Here is a 27,262-nt window from a genome sequence, read left to right as displayed (position 1 = left end):
TAGCCTCCAAAAATATAGAGTGAGATGGAAAATGTAAGCTTTTCAAGGACAGAAGCCAGCAAACGTGCCCCAGTATCTAGCGGAGTGTCTGTGTAAGTAGGTCCTTAAGAAATATTTGTCAAATTGATGAAATGTCCCTGACTATTAGTGATGAGGATTTGGCCATCTAGTTCTCATTTCTACAATGAAAATAAACCCAGATTGAGACTAAGGAGACAGGAGAAGGAGTTTGAAAAAGGAAAGTCAGAAATGTCTGTATTTTTTTTTTCTCCAACTTCCCAGACAATTAAATGAAATATTTTGGAACGATGAAGACAGAATCTATTAATATCAAGGTCTTAGACTCTTAGACTCCTGCCTCCTTAACACACTGGTCATCCCTGTCTGCCCTGCAGAGAGGTCAATAAACCTTGGACCAGGACTTCACTGAAATCCACTCGGAAGGCAAGAGAAAGTAGCCAACTCATACCACACGTAGTCAGGTCATGTCAATTTCAGAGGCCAGTCTCAGGATTATTTTCAGAAACTATCAGCAGTTGGTATCCCTTACTTCCTATTCACTCTAAGAAGCAATGAATTCGGGGGAGGGGAGTGGAAAAACAGAATTGAAACACATAATAGGAAACCTATTAATGAGGAATGATTTTCTGACTATTCTACCCGTCCTTCATCAGAAACCCTCTAAATTATACTTTGGGCTGGTTCTGCCCATGAGGAAAGAGAGAAAGAGGAGCCTTTTCCCACTTTCAAGAAATGCCCTTGGAATCTCTCTTACCGAGACAGCTTCTGTTTGCTTTTTGTCTGAGTCCCGAAAAGCTTCCGAGTCAAGAACTCTTCTAGCTCGTGTGAGATACAGCACAGATCATTACAGCAGCCTCAGCCTCTCAAGCTGCTCCCAGTATTTCTGCAATAACTTGCAGTGAGAGCCGTCCCTTCCCGGCTTCTGGTTGAAGTCTAACAACCAAGATATGACTTACCCAGGGCAGGACTGATTAATCATCGCTTTACAGATGAAGAGACAGGACTTGGCAAGAGCCACGTCCGGAATAAAATGCTGATGTCTGTGACTATTAATCCAGTGGTTTCCCCACTGTATCACAGTGGAAGCATGGCATGGCTTGAGACTGTTCTGTATAATGGTTAAAAGCATGACATCTGGAGGTGGATCTTGATTCAACTGTTTCCTAGCTGTGTGACCAAGGCAATTTACTTAAGCTCTCAGAGTCTTAGTTTCAATAACTGAAATAGGGGTACAATGATAATACATCATACCATGTGAAGATCAAAGGAGATAAGCTATGTTACTGTTAAGCCTAAAATCTCGTCTATCTCAGCCCTCAACAATGTAGCCTTTGTGAGTGTGCTAACAAGAGGGGAAGCAGCTCAGGAGCTGGAACAAGGCTGAAAGCAGTAGGAGGTAGGGCTGCCCCAAGGGGTCCACGTGGGGAGTGAGGAAAGAACATGAATTTGAATCCAGACTTGGATGGCTATTACCTATGTAGGCAAGCCATTTAATCTTTTCTCAATCTCAGTTTTCTAATTTGTAAAATAGGTATAGGATGGATACTTCACTGAGATGTAGTAAAGAGAAGCATAAATTGCTATGTGAAATACATAGTGTGATGTCTGGTGTACAGATGGCACTCGATAAATGATAGCTGTTATTATTCAGTATCATTCATAATCAAAGTTCCTCTCCCAATCCATTCCATGTCCCAATTGTTCAGAATAAGTTACACAGATACACACACATACATTCAAACACACACAGTATGATAGAAGAATTAGTGGGTAAGAGGACAGGAATAAAGATGCAGACGTAGAGAATGGACTTGAGGACAAAGGGAGGGGGAAGGGTAAGCTGGAACAAAGTGAGAGAGTGGCATAGACATATATACACTACCAAATGTAAAATAGGTAGCTAGTGGGAAGCAGCCGCATAGCACAGGGAGATGAGCTTGGTGCTTTGTGACCACCTAGAGGGGTGGGATAGGGAGGGTGGGAGGGAGGGAGACGCAAGAGGGAAGAGATATGGGGATATATGTATATATATAGCTGATTCACTTTGTTATACAGCAGAAACTAACACACCATTGTAAAGCACTTATACTCCAATAGAGATGTTAAAAAATCATAATAACAAAAAACAAAAGACACTCACACACAAAAGAATTAGTGGGTAAGAAACTGACCTAAGACTTCATTAAATATAACGGTTTTGGTGAAAGAGAAGGACCAGGAGTGATTTCTAGGGAGTCATAAAGTTAGTGTGCACTACAATAAAAAGTCATGATAGCACACAAAATAACAGCACACCAAAAGTATTTTATATAGGCTGAAGCAATAATAATAATATTAATCATAGTAAGATTCTTTTAGAACTTTATTCTCCCTCTTTTAAAGACTGTCATGCTGCTAATATTATTTTACTTTATTTAGCTAGAATACCTACAGAGATATACTTTTTTGCTTGCTCCTTAATAGTAATTAAAATAAAACAGTTAGAGGTCTTTCCACCTGTAAGAGATTGGAGTTGTTCACTCATGTTACAGGTCTTACCTTCATTAGTCCCTCCTAAATATGTCCCAGCTATCTCCTTACAAATATCACCACAGCGTGTTCTATGTTTGAAATTCAGTAGGAATCCTTTATGGATTCTTGAACATGCAACTTCAGCCAGAAACTTGTTCCAAACTGGCCAGGGGCTTCATGGGACCCCGGCAGTCAAATGTAGCATGACTCTCATCTCTGGCAACATGCGTAAGATGGCCCCTTCCATCAGATATATTCCACAGTATCCTCATAAGCAGGCCTGAGCCCAGTTTCCAACTTCCAGGTTGAAAAGTAATAAAGCATTTGAAGACTGATATAATAAGATGATTGGTTTTCCATTTGCCTCCCTCACACGAGTCAGATAGATCAGTTACACTCTGATAACTTCCTAGAGAAATCCCTCAGTGGACCAGAAAATATCGCTGCACTAGGTCTTCTACTACCCTCCTTACCTCCAACGATAAGGAATGTTCTGTTACTTATATCACTGCAGTCTGATGCCAAGGTGCTCTTGCTTAGACAACCAAATTCAGGGTTTGCACAGCATACAGTATAAGGAGTTGACTAATACAGTCATTCCTCAGTATTCGAGGGGGATTCGTTCCAGGACACACTACTCACCGCCCACATCCTCAACCTTTGCGGATATGGAAACCCAGGGATGCTCATGTATCTTATATAAAATGGTGAAGTATCTGCATACAACCTACACATCCTCCTATGTACTTTAGATAACCTCTAGATTACTTATAATACTTAATACAATATAAATATGTAAATAGTTGTAAATACAATGTAAATGCTATGCAAAGAGTTGCCTTGCAATATTCAAGTTTTGCTTTTTGTAACTTTCTGAAGTTTTAAAAATCTTTTCGATCAGTGGTTGGTTGAATCTGCAGATGCAGAACTCACGGATATGGTACCCACAGATGTAGGGGGCCAACTGTAAAAACACAGAGACGTTTTGCATTATTTAAGAGCAAAGCACGCCTTTCTAACTAACTGACATAAAAAGGTTTCTGTGGAATACGTTATTTTACATAATTTTGTTTTTACAAATTAAGGATGCTTTATGTTAAAAGCTACTTGCCCTAAATCCTCTTTTTCGGGGGATATCTTAAATTATATAGAAGTAAAACTCCTGCAGATTTGAATTCCAAATATGTTTCAATACAAATATTCAGGCCGATGCAGAGTCAAGATACAAGCAAAACTAGTCAGGTAACTGCTTCTCAGCAGACTGTCTGTGATGGGTCCAATGGTGGGAACCAGATCCAGCATGGCCAGGACTCAGGTGAGGCAAATGGATGGGTCTTGCGAAACCATGGTCAGACTATCTTTATTGAATATATTTCTATTTTGTTCATCAAGACTTTTTAATTAATTAATTTTAATTAATTAATTTTTAATTAATTTTGATTTCTTAAAATATAGTATTAAAATATTATTTATCTTAATTACTGAGTTTTAGGGCATTCCCTTAAATTTCACACCCGAGGCAAGTGCCACATTTTGGCCCTGGATTGGATTACTGGTTCCAATTTTTCACAAACCTGTATCGATATTCCTGGTATGTTTTCAAGGTGAGTGGGAAGTAAAGGAAAATGAATGTTCAAAAATATCACAAATTTACCTTTGTATAAAAATCACCTATCGTAGGCATTACTCACACAAATCTTCGAAAGGTATTTTTTTGTCAAAACCTAAGTTCGTGTTTTCAAAGAAAACACACCAACAATGGGAGGTTTTAGGGAGACTAGGAGCATAAACGTCAAATTTAGCAGGACTGTGTGAGTGATCTCCATTTATAAATAACACACTACAACATCGTAACATGATATTTATCTAGCATTGTGTAGACATTTGGTATTCTAGGAACACACATATTTTTGATGGCTTAATGGTTATCAATTCAAATGCCCCCAAGAAAGTCGATGAGAAGCAAGCTATCTATCACATCATTTACCTGTTTTCTTGAACAGGCTAGATGAAAATAAACAGACAACTAAAGTAAATCTCTGGATTCTTTAAGTTTATCATCATGAACATCACATTAAGCTGTAATATAATGATGCCATCTGTGGCTACGGTGGGAGACGGAGTTGTTGATCCATTTATGAAATGGCCCTTGATCTATTCTACAGTCCAGTGCTCCTCCTGCCTCACAATCACCCAAGGGAACAGAGACTGTTGGTCCCCTTCCTCTAGTGTTTCTTTTTCTGTAGGTTTGGGGTGGAGAACAATTGTGCATCACTAACATATTCCTAGGTGATGCTGCCGCCCTGGTCCAGAAACCACATTTTAAGCAGCATAGATTTCTCTTTTATCTTTTTCTTTATCTTCTCCTCCTCCTTCTTCTTCTTTATTAGATTCCCTACCTATCTCTCCTTCACCTATCACTTATCGATGTTTTCCACGTGCTCTTGCTTGTTAAGCTCTTGCAGAAAAAACTGGGCCTTCTCCTCTTGCTGCTTCAGACGAAGATTGTGCCTCTAGGCTTCAGATTTTATTTGCAGCAATCACACAGCCAGTTTTGACGCAGAACCAGGGTTGGCGTTCCTGGTCCTTAGTGATTCTGCCTTTAAATTTTGGACTTAAGAAACTGGAGACATTGAGGTGTCATTTCCTATGAAGTATGGATAATTCCACAGACCTTCCTAACACCCTTAATTCCCTTCCCAGCCTTCCAAAATATCACTCTCAACTTGAGGAGGCAAATCTGGTTCTTCAGTCATCTACATTACCATGGAAGCATCTCTGCTTCTACCAATTTTCTCACTCCTTGTATAAAGTGAGATAGAGAAACGTTATTCACCAGAATGGTGTTTTTCTTACTATTTAAAACCCAGGTTTGTTGTCAAACTTTAATATTCTCATTACCCATCACTTCCAAGTCCTTTAAAAAACTACAGTGACAACATAGAGAAAATCTCCCTCAGTTTTTCTGAATGTTAGAAAATAAAAATAAGAGAAACACACATTCATTTCTCAGAGAATTTAAATTTTAACTGTAACTATATATATGAACCCTGTGGAAGTGATACAGAAGATGCTTTTGCACAGCAATTGAAAGAGCATAGAAGATGTGGTGTGTATATATAATACACACACACACACACACACACACACACACAATGGAATATTACTCAACCATAAAAAAGAATGAACTAATGCCATTTACAGCAACATGGATGGCCCTAGAGATTATCATACTAAGTAAAGCACATCAGATAGAGAAAGACAAATATCATATGATATCACTTATATGTGGAATCTAAAAAAATGATACAAATAAACTTATATGCAAAATAGAAATAGACTCAGAGACACAGAAAACAAACTTATGGCTAACAGAGTAGAAAGGGGGGAAGGGAAAAATTAGGAATTTGGAATTAATAGATACACACTACTATATATAAAATAAACAACAAGGACCTACTGTATAGCATGGGGAACTACATTCAACATCTTGTAATAACCTACAATGGAAAAGAATCTGAAAAATTATGTATATATATGTGCATATATATATAACTCAATCACTTTGCTGTATACCTGAAACATTGTAAATCAACTATACTTCAATTAAAAACCATAAATTTCTAAAAAGTATAATGATATAAACATAGATTACAACAATGTTTTTATCATTTGTATTCATGAATTTTCAGTCATACTTTCCATATCAATCATTGTCTTTACATGTCACCTTCTACTTCTGTCAGTGAACAATTAAAATGCTTATTAGGACATAATTATAAGTGTGCACAATTATTATAGCAGATAGGATGAAAAATCAAAGACAAATACCCCCAAAACTGTAGATAAATAAAATTAATGTGGCATCATACTAATATCAATGAGATTTAAGAAGGAAGAGGCAGTAAAAATAATGACATTCTAAATGCCCCATCAAGTTACCATATTTTAGATTTATGTAACTATTTTAACCAATTTGGTTAACTGTCTATAAAATCTGTAATAGTGTTTCTACCTTCTTAGTTACTCTAAAAATTAAAACTAAAAATAACCCAATCTATACAGTAGAAGATATAAACAAAGAAAACACCAAAATGGTATTAAAATAAAAGCCAGAGGTATAAAATAAGGCAGAGGAAATAATCACAACAAAATAATTTGAATGCTTACTCTGTGCCAGACAATATACTAAGTGTTTTAAGTCCACTATCTAATTTAAACCTTCATACAACTTCATAATATAGCTAGTAAACAGCACCAATATTTAAACTCAGACTCTGTTTTTTCAAATATCACATGATAATAATTTAAATAGTGTGTGACAATAAATAGGAACAAGTGAAACCCTCCTTGGAAAAGGCAAAGTATTTCAAGTTGGGTAGATACGAACAAACAAAGGAGACACCTATGTGCTATTAAGACATACTTAAGACAGTCTTTACATACTAAACAAAATAGTACTAAAACATAAAACAAAAGACGTTAGAAATAAAATGTATTTACAGAAATAATGTAAATTATAAAACTACTTAACTTCATAAGTGTAATACACTTGAATACTAAAACCAAAGTCTACTTCATTTTGAAATATACAGCAAAAATCCTGTATTCTTGTAAACTGAATTTCACAGAATATTAGTATTTTCATGTTATTATGTTTAAAAATGCCTATCTTAAATCAACAATCTACATAGTGACAAAATTTTAGAGGCAGTAAATACTTTTAAAACTCAGAAGAAAGTACAAATTGTAACCATATAGAGAAAATCGTATAGTAAAATGTTAATAGTATACTAGTATGCTATTTGTATACTATTTGTACTATTTGTATACTATTTGTACTACTGTTTACTATTTGTATACTAGTCTATATTTTTAAATGTACTTATAGTTAATGAACACGTTTCTTTCATAAAATTTTATTTTAAACGAGAGCAAATATAAACTTATATATGTATATGCATATTTGTGTGAATAGGAGTGTGTGTTTGTGCATGTATACATACATATATATTAAAGGATATTTAAAAACCATTACACTGCATCAGTCATCAATTCCTGGACTCTGTTTTTCATGAGAATGCATGAATTGGAATATATCTCCAAATAATGTCTTTTTTAAATGTTAAGGAAATATCCAGAATGATCTAGAGTGTTCCTTTTACAAACCATTTTAAATCTCATCTTCCAATTATTTATATTCCTTATTATCTTTTTAATTTATGAACTCACTTGTGGGGAAGAACATCAATAAATTTACTACCAGGTATGAAAAGAAGTCTAATACTTTTTCTTTTCTTTTCTTTTCTTTTGTCCTAAAATTACCTTCAAGCTTCAAGAGGATTCTCCTACGTATAGTATTGTTGAATTTGTTGAACGTGACCATGCTCCACTTACTAATATCCTTCATGGACATGAATTTGATTGTGTCCCTTCTCACCCATCATTTTTCTGAACTGAAAATTTCTCATCTGGTCTTACTGTTTTTTTCCTTTGATCATTTCTGTTAACCTTTCAGGCTTTTCTGTTTTATGGCTTTAATGAAATGTACTGAATAAAACTATGGACTCTACTCCACGTACAGAAACATTATTAGCTCTGTTCAAAGATTTCACAAAATTATATAATCCTGTTTTCTTCAATTTTATCATGGTTATCTTTGGCATTTGGTTGACCTTTTGAACTGCCACTCTACACTGGACTATCTTCAAGGAATAGTTGACATAGATTCAGATATTTTTTATTTTTTTTCCAGACAAAAGTAATAGAAGAGAGAGTAATTCATTTTACCAGCATAGTTTGGATTACATTTCCCCAAGATACGTTACCTTACACTTGCCATAGCTGAAATTTATCCTCTATTATTTTGTCTATTCACACAGCATTACAAAGTGTTCTGGCAGGAAACATCCATCTCACAAGTTGGAACAGTTTCAGAGTCATCTGCAAACTTACAGATCTGTTTCAGTGCAGTCAACATGGCCCATCTTCCTCCCCAGACCCACACTCTTCCAGTAGATAGGCTTTTTTTTTCTCTCTCTATTTTTGGCTTAGTCCAACTTCATGCTCTGATGCTAATCCTGTGTATCAGAGGGCAATTTCAAGAACTTGATCAAGAGCTACAAGTGAGAAGATTAAGTCCATGTGGATACTGTCTAATCCTACAGTATCCCACCCTGTTCTCTACCTTGACTGTTCTTCCTTACATCCAAGCCCCTCCCTTATACTCCAACTTTGATAACAGGTCTGTGTCTTTGCACATGGCCTGTCGATGCTACTTTTGTTTGTTCTGGTTTTTGAATGTGAATGCCTTGCCTTACTCTTGTTAATACCCCATTTCTTTTGCCACCTGTCAGATTGGTCTTCCTTTTCTTAAAGCAGTGGTTATGAATCACTTGGAAGCCTTATTGAGATAGTTTCTTGGCCCCATCTCTAGAGATTCTGATTCAGCAGGCAAGGGCATGAACAACAACTCTGCATTTCTAACAGGCTCACAAGTGATGCCCATGTTGCTGGCCTGGGGACCGCACTTTGAGATTTACACAGCTTCTAAGATTTCTGTCTGTTTTTTGTTTTTGTTTACCACAAGCCCCCGCTTGATGATCCACCTGTCTGACCAGCTCATTTGGGTTGTCTTGATGGACTTCCCTACATCTCAGGGCCCTATTCCTTTCTCTGACCACTGTCTGAGAAAGGCAAACAACACCAACTCTAATTCTGCTTCCTAAAATGATGATGATGATGGTGACAGTGATGAAAATGCTGTTGCTGCTGAGCCTCAATTAAAGTGGAGATTAAAGACGGAAATAAGAATATAGAGATTTTGAGCCTATTAAATGAGAAAACACAGCACTTTGCACAATGTCTGGCACATAATGTGGGCCCAATAAATGTGATGTCGATGGTGATGGCAACGTATCATTAATTCAACAGATTGATTGATTGACTGATTAGTTTCTGCGGATATAATAGTGAACAAAACAGATAAGGATTCTACTCTGGTGCAGATAGGAACAGTGAATGAGGACATAGACAACAACAGATTGTAATAAGTACTACAAAGGAAAAAATAACAGGATGGTGGAACAGAGTAACTGAGAGAGGCTGATTTAGTCAGAATGGACAAGGATAAACTCCAAAAGAGGGTGGCATTTGTGATATGATCTGGGTGAGGAGTTAGCCACATTAAGAGCTGAGGGAAGATCATTCCAGACACGGGAAGCTGCCCCAAAATGTTTTGCGAATGGAAATTGGTTTGTTCAAGGAACAGGCAGGAGGCTAGTATTGGAGCCCAATGGATAGAGGTAGGATGTGATGAAGTTAGCAAAGTTGACACAGGCTAAATCCCACAGCAGTTGGTAAGATGTGGTAAGGAGTTTTTAGTTTAGTCTAAAAAAAAAATGCAAGGACCTTGAGCGTTTTAATTTCTAAGAAGGGACATTCTGTGTTCTGATTAAACTGTTGAAATCATTCAGAGAGAGAATGGGTTACAGTAAGGCAAGACTGAGAGAGAGAGAGTTAGGAGGTTATAGGTCTGGTCCAGGTAACAGGTGAGAGTAGTTGGCTTTATTTAAGGTGAGGGAAGGCAGGATGGAGAAAAGTGGGTAGATTTGAAATACACGTGGAGGTTGAACTAGTACAGATTTAATGTAATGTAAATAAGGTATAAAGAAAAGAGGGCCCAAAGCTCATGACTGGGTTTAACGTATTGCAACACTGAGAATATATTCATTAAACCAAACTCTATTTACTTATTTTGAAAGTTTTCATATATATTATATATGTGAATGATAAATATTCCTTATTATCCAAAGCTAATTTAATTGTGAATATTTACTTTCTAGGGGATTTTCTTAATAATTTACAATGCTGACATTTTCACAGTCTTCGGTAAATTGTAAATAATGGTAGTACACTTCTTAAGCTCCCTCAAGAAAGCCTATAATACTTTTAGCTCAAATTATTTTTAAAAATAATAATAGCTAATATTTATTTAATGCTTCATATGTACTAGACCCTGGTTCATGTCCAAATCACTAGACTATAGAGCCCACCCAAAGCAGCATAACTCATTCATCTCCTCTCATGAATCCCTACTTCTAAACTTTGGTTCAGTGATCCTGTATTTTAAGATAAATTTTACTGCCCTAAGTTCTACTATTCTTAGAGTCACCTCTAGAATGCTTCTTTAGCACAGATTCTTTCTCCTGGAGTTTCCTTGAAATGTCAGGAAATGGTAAGACCTGTCCAACTTATAAGATCTAAATGAGACTCCCTATTCTGAGTTTGAGTAATCGAGCAGAATGCATGTTAATGGGCAGGCACCTGTTGTTAATAATGACAACGATGCCACTTATCAAATATCTGTTCCATTCCAGGCACTGCCCTGGAGATGCACTGAACATGTGTCATTTCACTTAGTCTAAACTTCATACCAGCTCTGCAGATGAGGTGTCACTGGTCCATCACACAGACCATGCACAGATCAAGTGATGTGTTCTTGGCTGCTCACCCAGTCACACCCTCAGTACAATATAAACTGGAGTAGACTGGAGCAGTAGAGAGAAGAGCAAGATGGTGGAAGGAGAAGGTGTGGCTAAAATGAAAGATTAGATTCACAACCATACAGATGCTCCTGATTTTAGGGGAGAGGCTGATAAGCATGAAATGTCCCTTAAAGCATTCAGCCAAAAAGAAGAACACCAAGCAGTTTACAGCAGAAATGAGAACAAATTTGCTCTGCTGTTTACATGGAAGGGAGTCAAGAGGTGGGGAAGAGAAAAACTCACTCACTGATTTCTTCTTCTGAGGCCATTTCTTATGATTTTATTATTGTTTTAAAAATCAAAGAAGGAAAATGCCCCTCCTCTCTTTCTCCCTTCCTGCATATATCTGCACAGTGACCCTGTGGAGTCTTAATTCCCAAGGTATTTTACAGCCTGAATTATCATTCTAAAGGAAAACACAGTATTACATACACAATCCTTACTTCTATCTGGCTAAACATCCTTTAAGAATCACACACACACACACAATCCCCCAGGCCATTTGAAATTTATTTTCATACACTGGAAATCGGTGATAAAGTGTTATGACCAAGAATTCAGCAGTTGGATTCACTAACTATTTTTTTGAATGTCACTAAGAACACACCAAGGGAAAACTGAATTGTATAATTTAATCACCGGGGTTAATTATTTTCTTTGCTGGCCCTCTAAAGAAGAAATAGATGCAAACTCACAAATATCACACTTATTTTTCTTAGCAGAAGGGAAGCACTGGGCTGTGATTAAAAAGGCATCATGTTGTTTCCTACAAAATGTGTAATGGGTCTGAACCCATTAATAAAAAATGAATAAAAAAATGACCACACCCATTAACCATGGTAAAAATCCCCTTTTAATTGGGTAGGCAGTTTCCACAGAAATGTATACAGCAAGTTGAAATTCCATATAAGTTAAATTGGTGTAGCTTTACTGCTGATAATAGGATATTCTTCACCTAAAGCACTTTCACCCTCCAAACATAGGGGAAAAAATGACTTTTAACTCTACAGTCTTTGCTAATTGCACATACCATTTCCCAAACATTAGCCTGTTAGAGATTCTGAGAAAACCTGCAGCGTGTACTTGTTTAATTTAACTTTGTTTGATGTAACATTTCCTAAATTGAGGGAACACAGAGGACTTCTTGTTTTGCGTTTTTCACTTTTGTTAGAATACTTAATAATAAAAAGACAGTTGGGGGGATGCTGCTGAACGAGAATGTTTAGCCTTCGTCTTTACGAGATGCCTCATTTGATGACGCAGTTGCTTCATCTTTAACTTTGTCCATTTTGTTCCTACTGGACTTGTAACCCAAAAGTGTTTCACAGGAGTAACTACCAAAATATTTCAATTGCAATTTAGAATACTTTGTCATGTCTTAATTATAGTGCACTTAAAACTTCATGCATCGCAATAGCTTTTCGGAACCATAGCAATATAGATAAAATGAGAAAGAAGACTTGGAATCTGAGGGTTGTGCACAATCTTGTTGTTGTTGTTTTTGTGGGTTTTCTTTTGTCACAAGAAGGACTAAATGAATGAGACACTTTTTTTTTTTTTCCCCACATATTCAACATTTAGGATGAAAACCCAAATTCAATTCTGAGAGAGAAAACTATGCATTTCTTACATATTTCTTAATGCTTAGTCCATGCCAACTAGTATGTAAGATACTGGGGACATGAAAATGACTAAGATACAACGCCTCCCCTTGAGGAACCAATTTGAGTTATACCTAATTACAACTCACGTTACGAACTTCTATGGAAGCTGCCTGACCAATGCATTAAGTGTTAATAATGAAATTAACAAGAAGTTATAGAAACACAGGGAAGGATGGGGGCTGCCACATGGGTGCAGGTTGTGTCAAATCTAATGATCAAAGAGCAGTGCATATGTATGACAGAGTGCCAGTTAAAGAGAAAAGCAAGGCAAGAAAAGACAGTCTTTGTGAACTCAAACATTTCCACCCAGGTAGCCGATGACCTCATATTGCCCCTAGAAGTTCCTCTGTGGCGTTCCGTTTAGCCTGTTCCTGTCAAGGTGGTAGACTTCACTCCACACACATATGTCCATAAAAAGCCACTACAACTCAATAATAAAAAGACCAATAACCCAATTAAAAATGGGCAAAGGATCTGAATAGACATTTCTCCAGAAAATATATACAAATGGCCAATAATCCCACGAAAAAATACTCAACATCATTAGTCATCAGGGAAATTTAAATCAAACCTACAATGAGAAACCACCTCATACTCACTAGGCTGGCTAGAATAAAAAAGTCAGCTATTAACAAGTGTTGGTGAGGATGTAGAGAAACAGAAACACTCATACATGGCTGGAGGGACTGTAAAATAGTATAGTAGCTTTGGAAAACAGCCCGGTAGTTACTCAAATGATTAAACATGGAGTTACCATACAACTCAGCAATTCCACTTCTAGGCATATACCCAAGAGAATTAAAAACATAGGTTCATGTCAATGCCACTCTCTCACTTCATCCCAGCTTACCCTTCCCCCACCCCATGTCCTCAAGTCCATTCTCTACATCTGCATCTTTATTCCAGTCCTGCCCCTAGGTTCTTCAGAACCATTTTTTTTTTAGATTCTGTATATATGTGTTAGCATACGGTATTTGTTTTTCTCTTTCTGACTTACTTCACTCTGTATGACAGACTCTAGGTCCATCCACCTCAGTACAAATAACTCAGTTTCGTTTCTTTTTATGGCTGAGTAATATTCCATTGTATATATGTGCCACATCTTCTTTTTCCATTCATCTGTCAATGGACACTTAGGTTGCCTCCATGTCCTGGCTATTGTAAATAGTGCTGTAATGAACATAATGGTGCATGACTCTTTTTGTAAAATAGATAGCTAGTGGGAAGCAGCCACATAGCACAGGGAGATCAGCTTGGTGCTTTGTGACCACCTAGAGGGGTGAGATAGGGAGGGTGGGAGGGAGATGCAAGAGGGAGGGGATATGGGGATATATGTATACGTATAGGTGATTCACTTTGTTATACAGTAGAAACTAACACAACATTGTAAAGCAATTACACTCCAATACAGATGTTAAAAAAAACAGGTTCACACAAAAACTTGTACACAAATGTTTATATGGAACTATTCATAATAGGCAAAAGGTGGAGATAATGTCCATCAACTAATGAGTGGATGATAAAACATGATATATCTATACAAATGGAATATTACTTGACCATAGAAGGAATGGAGTACCGATGTATACCACAAGGATAAACCTTGAAAATATTATGCTAAGTTAAATAAACCAGTCACAAAACACAACATATTCTATGATTTTGTTCATATAAAATGTCCAGAATAGGGAAATCTACAGAGGCAGTAGATTGGTGGTTGCCTAGGGCTGTGGGTAAGGCAGGGAGAAAGAGAGAACAAGAGGACAGGGGAATGACAACTAAACAGTATGAGGTAATGAAAGTGTTCTAAAATTGGCTGTGGTCAGATGGGTCACACACATCTGTATTACACTGAAACCATTAAATTGTATACTTTAAATGCAAAATTGTATAGTATGTGAATTTTAATGTATGATATTCAATAAAGCTGTTTTTTGAAGCATTAGGTGAGAGAATTACTGTATTTTAAATACACATTTGTTGAGCAAATGAATAAATGAATCAACCAATGTATAGATAGAAACTCCAAATGCTTTAATAGAGTCCACCATTTTAAGACTTGTGTTCTCAAGTTGGTGCTTTTTGCCCTTAGGTACACTGCCACCAAGTGGTAGTGGGACCGTCGGTCTTATAGTGTGAATTTCAGGTGCATGAATATAAGATATACTCTGGAGGTTTCCTGCTCAGATATACCAGATTATACTAAAGATGAATCCACACCTAAGTATGTAAAATTACTGAAATGAGTATACCTAGATATATCAAATAATAAGTCAGACAAAAAGTTAGAAAGTATATAAGGAAATATCATCTTTCCTCCCTAGTGTTTAAAAATTGGCAAGCGCAATTGATGCTAACTCTTGCTAACTTTAATTAAAACACTCCTGTTTAATTTAGTTCGAGTCCTAGCACAGAGTTAAACTCCTTCTGGGATAACGTGTACTTCTGGTACTTCAGGAAAATTTTGGCATGAAATGCCCTTTTGGGCAGCTTTCTACCACTGTCAGCAGTTCTCCTTCTAAACCACAGATGGTCACTTCACCTTGCTGAGATTGTTAGGGCTAATTAAAATCATAGTCTTAGATTGCCTTTTTTAATGCTCTGAATTAGTACATAGCCTTTGCCTTTCCATCTGGGGCCTCTACTTCCTTCCTTATCTGTCCGAAAAAGAAAAAAATTAGATCATAATCATCTCAAGGATAAATGCAAAACACTGTTCAAATTGTTTTCTCCAAAGGAAGAGGGAAGGAGAGTAGAGATCCACATAGTAGGCTTGAACATAAATATCTGTATAATAAATAAATAAATCCTCCCACTAATCCAACTAGTATTTCCATAGCCAGGTATAATTGCAGTCGTAATCAAATGATTTTATTACTAACAGCCTGAGTTTACCACTTTTCTTCTTCTAATACCTATATGCATTCCACAGAATCTTCTAAACATCATTTTGGATAGAACTTTTGCATACTCTCATGACAGTGGTGATCTCAGGTGAGGAAAGTAATTATGATAAGTAATCAACACAGTGATGGGAAGAAACAGCTAATATATGAATTTTTAAATTTTAATTCTGCCTTACTTTATGCACTTGTATTTGGGATCATATCCCTGCATGGAAAAACTCTTAACTAACTTCAATATGACCCATTTGGCAATTACCTGTGAAGGATAATCAACATAAACTTACCTAAGGCACAGCTTTTATGACTATGATCATTACATGCATATGGGTGAGGGGGTGGTGTCACTGCTAATAAAGGCCAGTTATAGGTAGACATGAAATTTAAGGACTGCTACTTAGGCAGAAGCAGTAAACTCAGAAGAACTCCATTCAAACAGTTATACATTGCAATAAAAGAATAAATATTATATTAATTAATATATTTTAGGATAACTATTTTCCATTCATGGCTAAGAACATAAGCCTAAAACCCAACATGGGTGATCCACCAACGAATTTATAAAGGAGGTGATTGAACACCTTAATGGCAGGTGAATGTGCCACTTACTCTCCAAACAAATGGATGGGTTAATTTTCTGCTTGGCCAACTATCCATGCTGAGAAAGTAGCAGCAAATGATACATATGTTTCACAAAAAATTATAAAACTAAAGCATATATAAAAAATAAAGCCATATCAATTTTTAATTATCATGTTTCCTTCCTTCCTTTCCTTTCCTTTCCTTACTAGACATATCTGAGAGTTGATGGTGTGTGTCAACATTTACATGCTTGTTGTAGTAAACTGAATTTATAGAGCATACCTAAGAGTTGATTTAGAAAACAAACACAGTTTTTTCATAGTTAATAATGTATATATATATAAAATTAAAATTTGGTCAAATAATTTAATATGATAGGATCTAAAGTGGTACCTTATACTTCAAAATTACTAAATAAAAAGATGATATTGAAGAAATAAGACAAGCAAACACTAAATTTATAAGGATAGTAGAACTACATATAATCAATTGTATAAATGAAAAAATGGGTTTTGATTAATTGCTACTGTAAGAGGAAGTTTTGTTTTTTTGTTTTTGTTTTTTTAACACTCCTGGAAATTGAAGATTGTCCATATTAACAATATGTAAGAAATGTTAGTAATATACTTCTCCATTGTAGCTCATGTCTCTGTAAAACTGATCAAGGTTAACAGGTTAATGCATAGAACAACCACCCTTTTTGTAGTAGTATTAGTCTGTGGTTTAAATTACAAAATACCACAGACTGTGTGGCTTAGACAACAGAAAGTTATTTTTTCTTAGTTCTGGAGGCTGGAAGTCTAAGACCAAGGTGCCAGCAGGGTTCGCTGATGGTGAGACCTGTTTCTGTAGCTTACAGATGATGGCTTTTCTCTGTGTCCTCTCATGGTCTCTTCTGTGTGTGTGCACTGAGAGAGTGATCTGACATTGCTTCCTCTTCTTTTTATTTTAAAAAAATTTTTCCAGCATGTGATCAGCCCACCTGGCAGGAAACCCTTATGCTCATCCACAGGGGGTGTGTTGGGGTCATGGTGGGGGGCAGATTCAGGTGTTAGGCAGTGAATGCATGACAGCCCAACTCCCTCCACTGTCTCATACTTGGTCACTGCCACAGTCACTGAAGGCTGTCCTATTTGGAAAGGGACCAGTATGGATCCCCTGAAACCTGCAACCCTTGCAACTTTTCCACTGCCCACATTACCAATAGTCAGGGCACAGGCAGCCTGTAATCACTTCAAACCCAGGGCTGCTGAGACTGGAGACCAGGGTCAGAAGACTACAGCTGTGACCGGACCCACTCTCATTCTCCTTTTATAAAGCCTCACAGAAATCAGCAATGCACCAGGCACAGAGGGCACTCAATAAACACCAGGTGCCAGGAAGCATCTAAAAGGTGGCGGGAGGGAGGCAGTGTGGGAAAGCTCCAGAGTTTGGAAGGGACATGGTGGTCTACTGCCATACCACCCTGAACACACCCCATCTCCCCTTCCTCTTCTTATAAAGACATCATTTCTATTGGATAAGGGCCCCACCCTTATGACCTCATTTACCTTAATTACCTACTGAAAGGTCCTCTCTCCAAATACAGTCACAGTGGGGACTAAAACTTCAACATATAAATTTGGGGGAAACAATTCAGTGCATAACAGTGGTGTAGGAAAAAAACAAGAGTCTCGATGGAGAGCTTATGAAATATTTTGATAGAAAGTCAGATAATTTATGTACAATGCACATTCAATTGTATTTCATATATTTAAAACTCAGATGAGCCTGAGAACAAACCAAGAGTTTGAGTGGCCAAGACAAAAAAGACACAGCATCGGTTTTTAAGTTTCTCACAATCCAGCTGGGAAGAAAGAATGACGAGCAGGCCATAGAGGCACAGAGTAAAGTAAAAAACATAAAATGCTTCATGAATTTGGATATCGTCCTTGTGCCACAAACCTAATTTTTTGTCTATGCTTCTAGATATTTCTAAATCTAAATTTAGACTTAAATTTAGAGATTTCTAAATTTCTAAAAAAACTATCTCTGTGTATTGTTAGGACATCATTATATGATCCCTCCACAATTGGTGAGAATTATGCAGGGACCAGTTGTTGCTATGGACATTTTATAGATGAGGAAAACTGGTTATGAAGAGAATACATGGGATGTTTCAATATTTGTGGCATTTTGTTTCAGTTTGTTTTTGCTTAATCTTTGCAACTACGCTCTAGGCTTCTCATGAGGGCTGGAACAGCGTCTTACATTTCTTTATTTCCCGGAGCACCCAAATCTGTTCCTTGCTCTTCTGGAACCCTTCTCTCCCAATTCTCATACCCAAGTAGTCATCAAATCCTATGAGGAAGTAATTATCATTCTTTACCAAAGAAGGGACTGAGGATTAGAGAGTTAGATAACTAAACAAGATGAAAAGTTGGTAAGCCACAACTCAAAAATCTTTCCATATCTTTCCATTACGCTTAAGATAAAAATCTAACCACGTTAGCAATATAGTCAGGATCTATACCACTTTTCCACTCCAACATCAGATTCCCTTTGTACCCATAATCACTCCCCCTTCTCCATCCCTTGCTTATCTCTAAACCTTTGCCCACTTCCTTCCCCCTGCCCAGAAGGCTCTCCTTCCACCTCTCCTCCCAATGTCCTAGCCCCAACTCCCATTCTTTCACCTTTATTGAACTCTTTATTCAGGGTCCCACACCTCCCTCTCTCCCAACTGTTCTTTGACTTTTTTAGTAATTGCCTACTTCTTGTCTGTTTACCTAACTAGTCTTTGAGGCCTGGATCTGTGTCATATGTCTCTCTATGCCCAAAGAGTACTTGAAAGAGTATACAAGAGACACCCAACAGTTGGGTGCTACTTTACTACTAATACTGTGTCTCAGTTGTCTACCTGGGACTAGAAACTGTAATTGGTTGGCTCATTATATATACCCAGCCATCTCTTTTATTGTCCAATAGCATTTTCAGAAGAAAGTGAGCTACTAATGTGGACTTTTCTATCCCATGACATTACAGAATTATATTTTTTTAAACAGGGGTCTTTAACTTCCCCCATGTATCTTAATCTGCTCTCAACTCACGTTTAAGATGGTTTTTCTAAAACTTTCTGAATAGCTTTGTCTATGATCTAATTATTTGCAAAATCGATACATTATTTAATGGTTGAGATAACCATAAGCATTTGAGAGAATATGGGACTAGGTTTTGAAGAGAAATTTTCTTAGAAATAGAGAATATGTGTATATTATGTGTATGCATGTACATATACATATGTATATATGTATATATACATGTATATATATTATATATTTTGAAATATAATTTAATATTCTGAATCCACCACCATTAGGCTTAAAGAACATATCTGTGTAAGGCGAATATGCTCAGGTCGGTAGAGAAAGCCCTTCTGAACACATTCCTAAAGGGTGACACATGGATCTCAGCCCCTTAAGGAGGAGTTTCAGGCAGGGGTAATACCTGTCTCAAAGGACTTCTTTTCAAAGGTGTTTACTTGGGAGAAGCATAAACTCAAACACCAGATGAAGTAACACGTGCCACTTGTCCGGTGGAAGATATGAACTCTTAGGTTTCGCTTCAAGTTTTCAATCATGTGTAAAAGACCGACCCAGTAGAATTACTTGTGTCCTACAAAGCCAGTTTGTGACACTTCTAGCCAACATTTCTCTAGAAAGTTGATAAGGCAAATAACTGAGAAAACCTACACACAAAGGTCAACTTTTAATAGCATATTGCTTGTATTGCTACAGACTGCTTTAAAAGGAATTCTAGAATCTTTTCTGGAAAATTCAAAAATACTTTCACTTTCTCATTGATGTTAGACCTAATGGCTTTTACTGAAGAGTGAACTTTCTACCCATCTCCTTCTGAGTGCATATGGACAAGGGTGCACAGGCTTTGTCCAAGGTCAAGCACTTTATTGGTTAAAGATCAAATACCTCTTTAACATATGCATTTCTGCATTGCTTTGGACAATGAATCAATTGAGACCTAAGGCAGTGGTAAGTCTCCGGAATGCTTATTAAGTATTGTCTTGATGTGTGCAGGGAGGTGTGCGTGAGGGTAACGGGTAGATGGAGAAAATGATGTATTTATGTTCAGAAATGGTGATTATAGCTCTTGAGCCAGAAATCTGGACATTTTGAAAATAAGAATTGACAGAATACCATTCTTTAGATCCTTGTTAAAAACTAGAGTTTAAAAAAATAATCATGGCTTTAGTGATTTAAACAAAATATAAGCTGGCAACGGTATTCAAAGAGCCTCCCTCTGCATCCTCATCTCCACATTTCTCCTGTCACCATTGGTTTAGGCTCTATCTTTTATGAAAGCAGAGACTATCAACTCTTCACAGCTTCACAGATCCCATGTTTACATGCAATATGGAAAAAAATCTTACTCAGAAGTCATGAAGGTACCTGACTATGAATCTGTAACTATATTGCAAGGGCATAAAGCCAGACTTCAAACCTTTGTGTAGCCTTTCTGGAACCCAGTGCAATGCATGTACTCAAAAGAGGTCTACCAATACTGTATTGATGGTTATTCTTATAGGTCAGAAACATTATATAAATGGTTATTATTAACCATACATTTATTTATTTTTTATTTATTTCAGACAAGGTTGCCCTTAATCTCATCTAATATAGATTTCTTCAATAGGTTTACATATTATGGAACTTTCCATTTTCATTTTAGAATGTAAATGTTTTAAATGATATTTAATGGACATTAACTCTGAAACTCTTGAGGAAGACCACAGAATTTCTCTTTATCTTGTTGTATATAAAATTATATCCTACTTGAATAGTCTGTTAGTTCATGCCGGTTCACACTCAAAGGCAATCTAAGTGCAAGAAAGAACCATGAGTTAAAAGACAAAACAAGAGTCTGATAAAATCCATGATTAAAGCACAAGCTTGGATTTCTTGTGGAATTTTATCTTATGAAGAATTTAAATTACACTTAAATTCTTAAAAATGATGAAAACCAAATGTAAGTAACACTGATAATGAAGGTATTTTTTTCCTTAAAAGAAGTAATAAATTCTATTTTCCATATGAACTCAGTCCTGCAGGACGAACTTAAGCTTATATCAGGATAGTCAAAGACTATATCAAAGATTTTGCTATATCAACACTTATTTTAAAGCCTGGGCAGAATAGTTAAAACAGTGTTACAACCACATCCTAAATTAAACCATGCCTTCTACAATAGTTATAAGTCATATTAAGTCTGTGGGAAATCCTTAAAATGTATACACAGTTACCAAGAGGATTCAAGAAAGAAAGGAAGGAAGGAAGGAGGGAAAACCAAGATACAAACACAGCTCTATCTATATTTAAAATTTAATAATGCCTCTAATTTACATATTCAACATGTAATCTATAACTAGATTTTTAGAAACAGAATGGTTCATTTAGAATAAAAATGGAAGTCTAAAGGCAACAAACCCAGCAGCCATAAAGAGAAAGACATGGTACCCTATATAAAACTTAAAACCAAGCCAAACCAAACCCAAAACAACAACAAAATATACACACACAGAGCATATAGAGCTTTATTACTGTTCTCCTATATAAAGAGTTCCTGCAAATAAACAAGATAAAGATGACTATTTCAATAAATTTATGAAGATCAAAAAAGAGTGATAGCAAGTCACAAAATATAAAATGCAAATATCCAGTAAAACTATAAAAATAATCTGAATTTTATAGGGATGCAAATTAGAACAAAGAGACTCAATTTTATAAAATTGTTAGATAGGCAAATAATAGAAAAGTGCACCCTTGTGAGGGGTAAACTCTTGCACTGCTGGTGAGGGTATAAACTTTTCTTTGATAATTTTCCTCAGGATATAAGCAAATAAATGACAAAAATATATAAGGATAAATTAGCGTTTGCTGTTTTAAAAAATAAAATTTTGAAACAAGATAATGCTCAACAATCAAGGACTGGAGAACATATATATGTGCACAGTAACACACAGAGGAAGATGCCATGAATGTCAAAATATGTGCATATATGTACGTCTATACACATATTTCTTGGCTAGTTTATCCTTAGAAATCAGTATTTATATACATTTGACTTAGATATCGATGAAGCATTACATGTCTCAATATGTGCATTAATTTGGTATAAAATTAGACCTCAGGCGTTTGCAGTTAGAGGTTTAGCTCTGATCACCACAAATTCTAGCTCATTCCATAACCACGTTTGCCTTACAATCAATCAGTAATACACATTACAAGGTTATTTCTATGGTAGCTGTTCTGTTACTGTACTTTGATGTTACAAATGTGAAAGTTCTTTGTTTCACAAAAAAACTTCCATATAAAATAAGAGTAAATTAAATTGTTGCCATTTTAAAGTTAGCTGATATTTTAGTTAGAATAATGCTACCTCTAAAACCAAATAATTAGAGTCCTTTGCCTATTCTTAGTTTAATATTTACAGTTTGATCAAAGAACAAACAACTCCATTGCCTCACTCATCGTATATGTTATTACCCTGTGTGCAGATGAAAGCATTTTCTGAATAAACTTTAAAGCAAAACGCAAACTTTAAAGCAAAACGGATAGCATAATAATATTATGATATAGGTTAGCAGGTATAATCAGTATACCACACCTTTTCATTCCTACTGAATAACTTCTTAAGAAGCCTATGATTTTACCTGGACTCTTTAAATGGTAAAAAGATTTACTCCAGAGGACAAAATTCAAAGACCGATAAACAAGTTTTTGGTGTTGTTACAGAAAAAATCAATTGAAATTCAAATGTTAAGGCACTTTCTCGAAACTACATGATTCAAATGAAACTGGCTAAAAGAAACCTGGTGGATAATAAAACATTTTGTTTGACTGAGGAGCTACCACATATAAGAATTATTTATTTGCAGTGATAACACAGTGACCCTACCTATCTCAATTTAATGAACTTACATTTATTTAAATTGGATTCTTGCTATGCAGGTTTTCTTTAGATGTATTTGATTTTAATGGTTCACTTTCAACATAACATCTATAGCATTTCCATATTAACGGAACAATTTTACCAACACATCTGAGTTTAATGTCAGAAACCCTGTCATCTCAAATGACATTTAACTTTTCTACTCAAGTACCTATTTTTTTATACAATTTCTCTCATTCATTTCTTCATATATTTCCCCCAGATATTTTGGAACCTCTCATTTGCTATTTACCCCTTTTGTTAGATAATAATTTTTGGTAAGTTTCAGTTATGTAATGGGAATAATTAGACTAAGAGTGATCTATCTGGATTTTAATCAATGAGCAAGTATTGAAATACTACATTTAACCTCTGTGCAACTAATCAACGTAGAGCAAGCATATGTGTGGAGTATTGGGGCTTTGCAATTTCACAGTAATAAACATAGGAAGCAATTTGGTGATAAGCATTTATAGCATCACGGTGATATATTTTGAAGGGTACAATGTAAACTCATCTCAAGCCGTTAACTTACCCAAGACTGTGAGCTCTGCAGAGGCACTAATATTCTCATTCTTATATGTGACAACACAGGTGTAAGTTCCACTGTCATCATCTGTCACATTGGAGATAAGCAAGTTGCTTCCACCCAATAAAGAATACTTTCTGGACCTGTAAGACAGAAGACATATGACATCAGAGAGTAGATTTACATATATCTATATCAGGCAAGGTATTCAAAGATTTAACTGAACTCCACAAAAGCTCGATTTATAAAACTGGAGAAAAAACTCTATTTCAGGGGAGCTTGATAACACTGCATTTATGTTCAAAAATCCCTTCAAGGTAAACCACTCCCTTTGGAATACTGTGTGCTGTGATCAAAGAAATGAAGTAGATTAAACTTGGAACTAATGTTAGTACTGAAAAGAAACTTAAAGATAATTTGGCTCACTTTGGATTTGAGAACCGCCGGTCCAGAGAAGTAACTACCCACAGTGGAAGTCCATGTCCTATGTCCTGACATCCAATTTAGTAATCTTTGTACAAAGTCACATGTCATAGTGCACTGTGCATGCCTGACCATATTCAGAGAACACATCTTCACATGCTGAAGCTCCAACCGGATTTATTGCATATTTCAGTATTCTCAGAAGTATTGTGATACCATACCATGTATTGTTGTTATATAAATAAATACTTAAGGTAGATGAAACTTAGAGATAAACTTATTGCCTATGAACCTATCTTACCATAGAATATAAATGTTCTATTTAGAACACCAGATCTCAAAATCAATGAAATTAATTTCTTAAGTGAAATCTAATCCATTCTCATCAAAATGTTTCAGACTCAGTATTCCATTCTATTAAGAGTTTACTTTCTAAGTATGCCTTAATATTAATGTCCAGTAATTTAAAGCCAGCCAAATTCTTCTGTCTTATCTTGAATATTTGTTATAGCTGGGATGGTGAGAGATATAATCAGAGCTAAAAAAACTGCACAGACCCTATCATGGCATGCTATACATTCAAATGCAGAAAGTTGGTTTCTTAAGAAGTATTTCACTCTCTACACCACTTCTTCAGGATGAGATCCTCCAAAGTATCTTTGCTGAAGCCTCTGTGGTTAGGATCATCTCAAGAGCAACACTGACTTTCTAAATTTCCTTTTAGAATTGATCTCATGGATTTTGACTCTGTTCCCCATTCCTTTATCCCAGTGGGTATGTGTCTTTTGTATACTGTCTAATGCCAAGGAATGTGGAAAGAATATTCAATTATTATCAAAAACCCTAGTATTACTAGGTACTTACATCAAATTAGAGAAAGATAAATAGTAACATATACTTCACAGAACTCCTAAATGTATAATACCTGAGTTGGATGACTTCCTCTCCTCGTAGCCAGGTAAAACTTGGGGGAGGATGGCCAGAAACACAACACTCCAGGATAGCATCTTTTCCTTCAATGGCTACTACATTTGATGGTCTCTGCAGAAAATACAGTTGCCTATGCAGTCCTGGGTCTATGGAAAAAAGCACAGGGTCACATCTTTTATGAAAAATATTGCGAAGAAAAATGATGTATCTGGAACTTTTTTTTGTTTTGTTTTTCTAACAAGACACTGTGATGAAGAGGAAGGAAAGAAACATGGAAAGATGCCAATGAAACTTATACAATAGACTCCTAGAAGTCTTTCCATGCCTAGTTTCTAGGATTAGGATATTAGAATAGTCTTATCTGTTGTTGACATCATGGTACAAGGCAAAGGGAAAAAGCCTGAGACTACAAGTCACTCGTGTGGGCTACAGGCCTTGTTGACTTATTGTCATCAAAGAACAAGACAGTATCAGTACCTTTTTGATATTTTCAGTGTGCCTGCCACTAATATCTATTCCACCTCCTTCTGCTTTGTTTATTGCTTCTGTGGCTTGGGAAGTAAGATTAGAAAAACATGTTAGAATTGTGTTAAAAATCTGTTGTTTTCAAAATGAAAGTTTCTTTTTTTTTTATAGCAAAAAGTTTGTTTTTTTATAACAATAAGTTATAAACAATAAGTTATGAAGGTTTAATTTAGGCTGTTTTCAACTTAATGAGTTAAATGGAATTAGCATATAATCTTTCATTTTGCAAACTCAAAGCAATCTTGAAGCAAAGAAAATGAGGCAAAGAAATCTTCAAAACCAGGATTGGGGTGGCTGAAGAAATGCCAAAGGAGGTTAAACCTAACTAGGTCCTACTGGGGGCCGTGGGTGATCAGAGAGGAGGTGAGGTGGGAGGAGACCTGGGACACGTTTTAACATTGCTGTTAATCTTCCTTGGTTGGACCCAAGTCCACACAGGTTGATCACAGATGAATAAAAGAATACCAGTTCTCCAGTTAATAGTTGGGAGAGTAATTGTCATCTAAAATACTCTTTGTGTGAAGAAAGAGAAATTCACACTTTCTCAGTCTTGTCACATCTGTTTCTGGTTGATAACAGCAACAAAAATAAATATTCTTCACAACGAAAACATTGAAAGAATTTTCAAAATGTGTTAATCTTTATTAAACCAATATTGTAGATAAAGTGTCTCAAAATTTTTCAAAATTGCTGCCAGTTTGTTTAATAATCCTTCATGAAAGTGACTTTTCAAATCAAATGAAAATGTTTTGAAGGAAAATGTTGCTTAAAAATGAAATCCCTGATGTGGAGAAAAGGGAACCCTCCTGCATTGTTGGTGGGAATGTAAATTGGTGCAGCCACTATGGAGAACAATAAGGAGTTTCCTCAAAAAACTAAAAATAGAGTTGTCATATGATCCAGCAATCTCACTCCTGGGCATACATCCAGACAAAAGTATAATTCAAAAAGATACATGCACCCCTGTGTTTACAGCAGCACTATTCACAATAGCCAAGGCATGGAAAACAACCTAACTTTCCATTGACAGATGAATGGATAAAGAAGATGTGGTACATATATATAATAGAATACTACTCAGCCATAAAGTAGAATGAAATAATGCCATTGCAGCAACGTGGATGGACCTAGAGATTATCATACTAAGTGAAGTAAGTCAGACAGATAAAGACAAATACCATATATCACTTATATGTAGAATCTAAAATATGACACAAATGAACTTAGCTAGAAAACAGAAACAGACTCACAGACATAGAGAACAGATTTCTGGTTGCCAAGTGGGAGGGATGGATTGGGAGTTTGGGATTAGCAGATGCAAACTATTATATATAGAATGGATAAACAACAAGTCCTGCTGTATAGTACAGGGGACTATATTCAATGTCCTGTGATAAACCATAATGGAAAAAATATGAAAAATAATGTATATATACGTATACCTGAATCACTTTGCTCTGTAGCAGAAATTAACACAGTGTAAATCAACTATACTTCAATAAAATAAATTTTAAAAAATAAAATAAAATCCCTGAAATGGACAGGTTCACAAAATGTGCATTAATAAATAGCTATCTTTATAATGGAGGCTTATTCATGAAATGTTTCAGCTACATATACTGTATAATACTACATTATTATAGA

General features: G+C 35.9%; 1 protein-coding gene across 1 annotated transcript in view; it reads right to left on the bottom strand.

Annotated features, from left to right (window-relative positions):
- Positions 1–27,262, bottom strand: part of DCC (DCC netrin 1 receptor) — a 946,816-nt gene that overhangs the window by 631,743 nt on the left and 287,811 nt on the right. Inside the window, exons 5-6 of the mRNA XM_068562459.1 lie at positions 25,089–25,239; positions 23,747–23,883 (exon numbers count right to left, since the gene is read on the bottom strand). Of these exons, the coding sequence (XP_068418560.1) occupies positions 23,747–23,883; positions 25,089–25,239 (288 nt within the window). The remainder of the gene's footprint in view (positions 1–23,746; positions 23,884–25,088; positions 25,240–27,262) is intronic.

The sequence above is a fragment of the Eschrichtius robustus genome, chromosome 14, assembly GCF_028021215.1.
Source record: "Eschrichtius robustus isolate mEscRob2 chromosome 14, mEscRob2.pri, whole genome shotgun sequence".
Lineage (NCBI taxonomy): Eukaryota > Metazoa > Chordata > Mammalia > Artiodactyla > Eschrichtiidae > Eschrichtius > Eschrichtius robustus.
The sequence above is the reverse complement of the archived record's forward strand: the minus strand, read 5'-3'. Positions and strand labels throughout refer to the sequence as shown.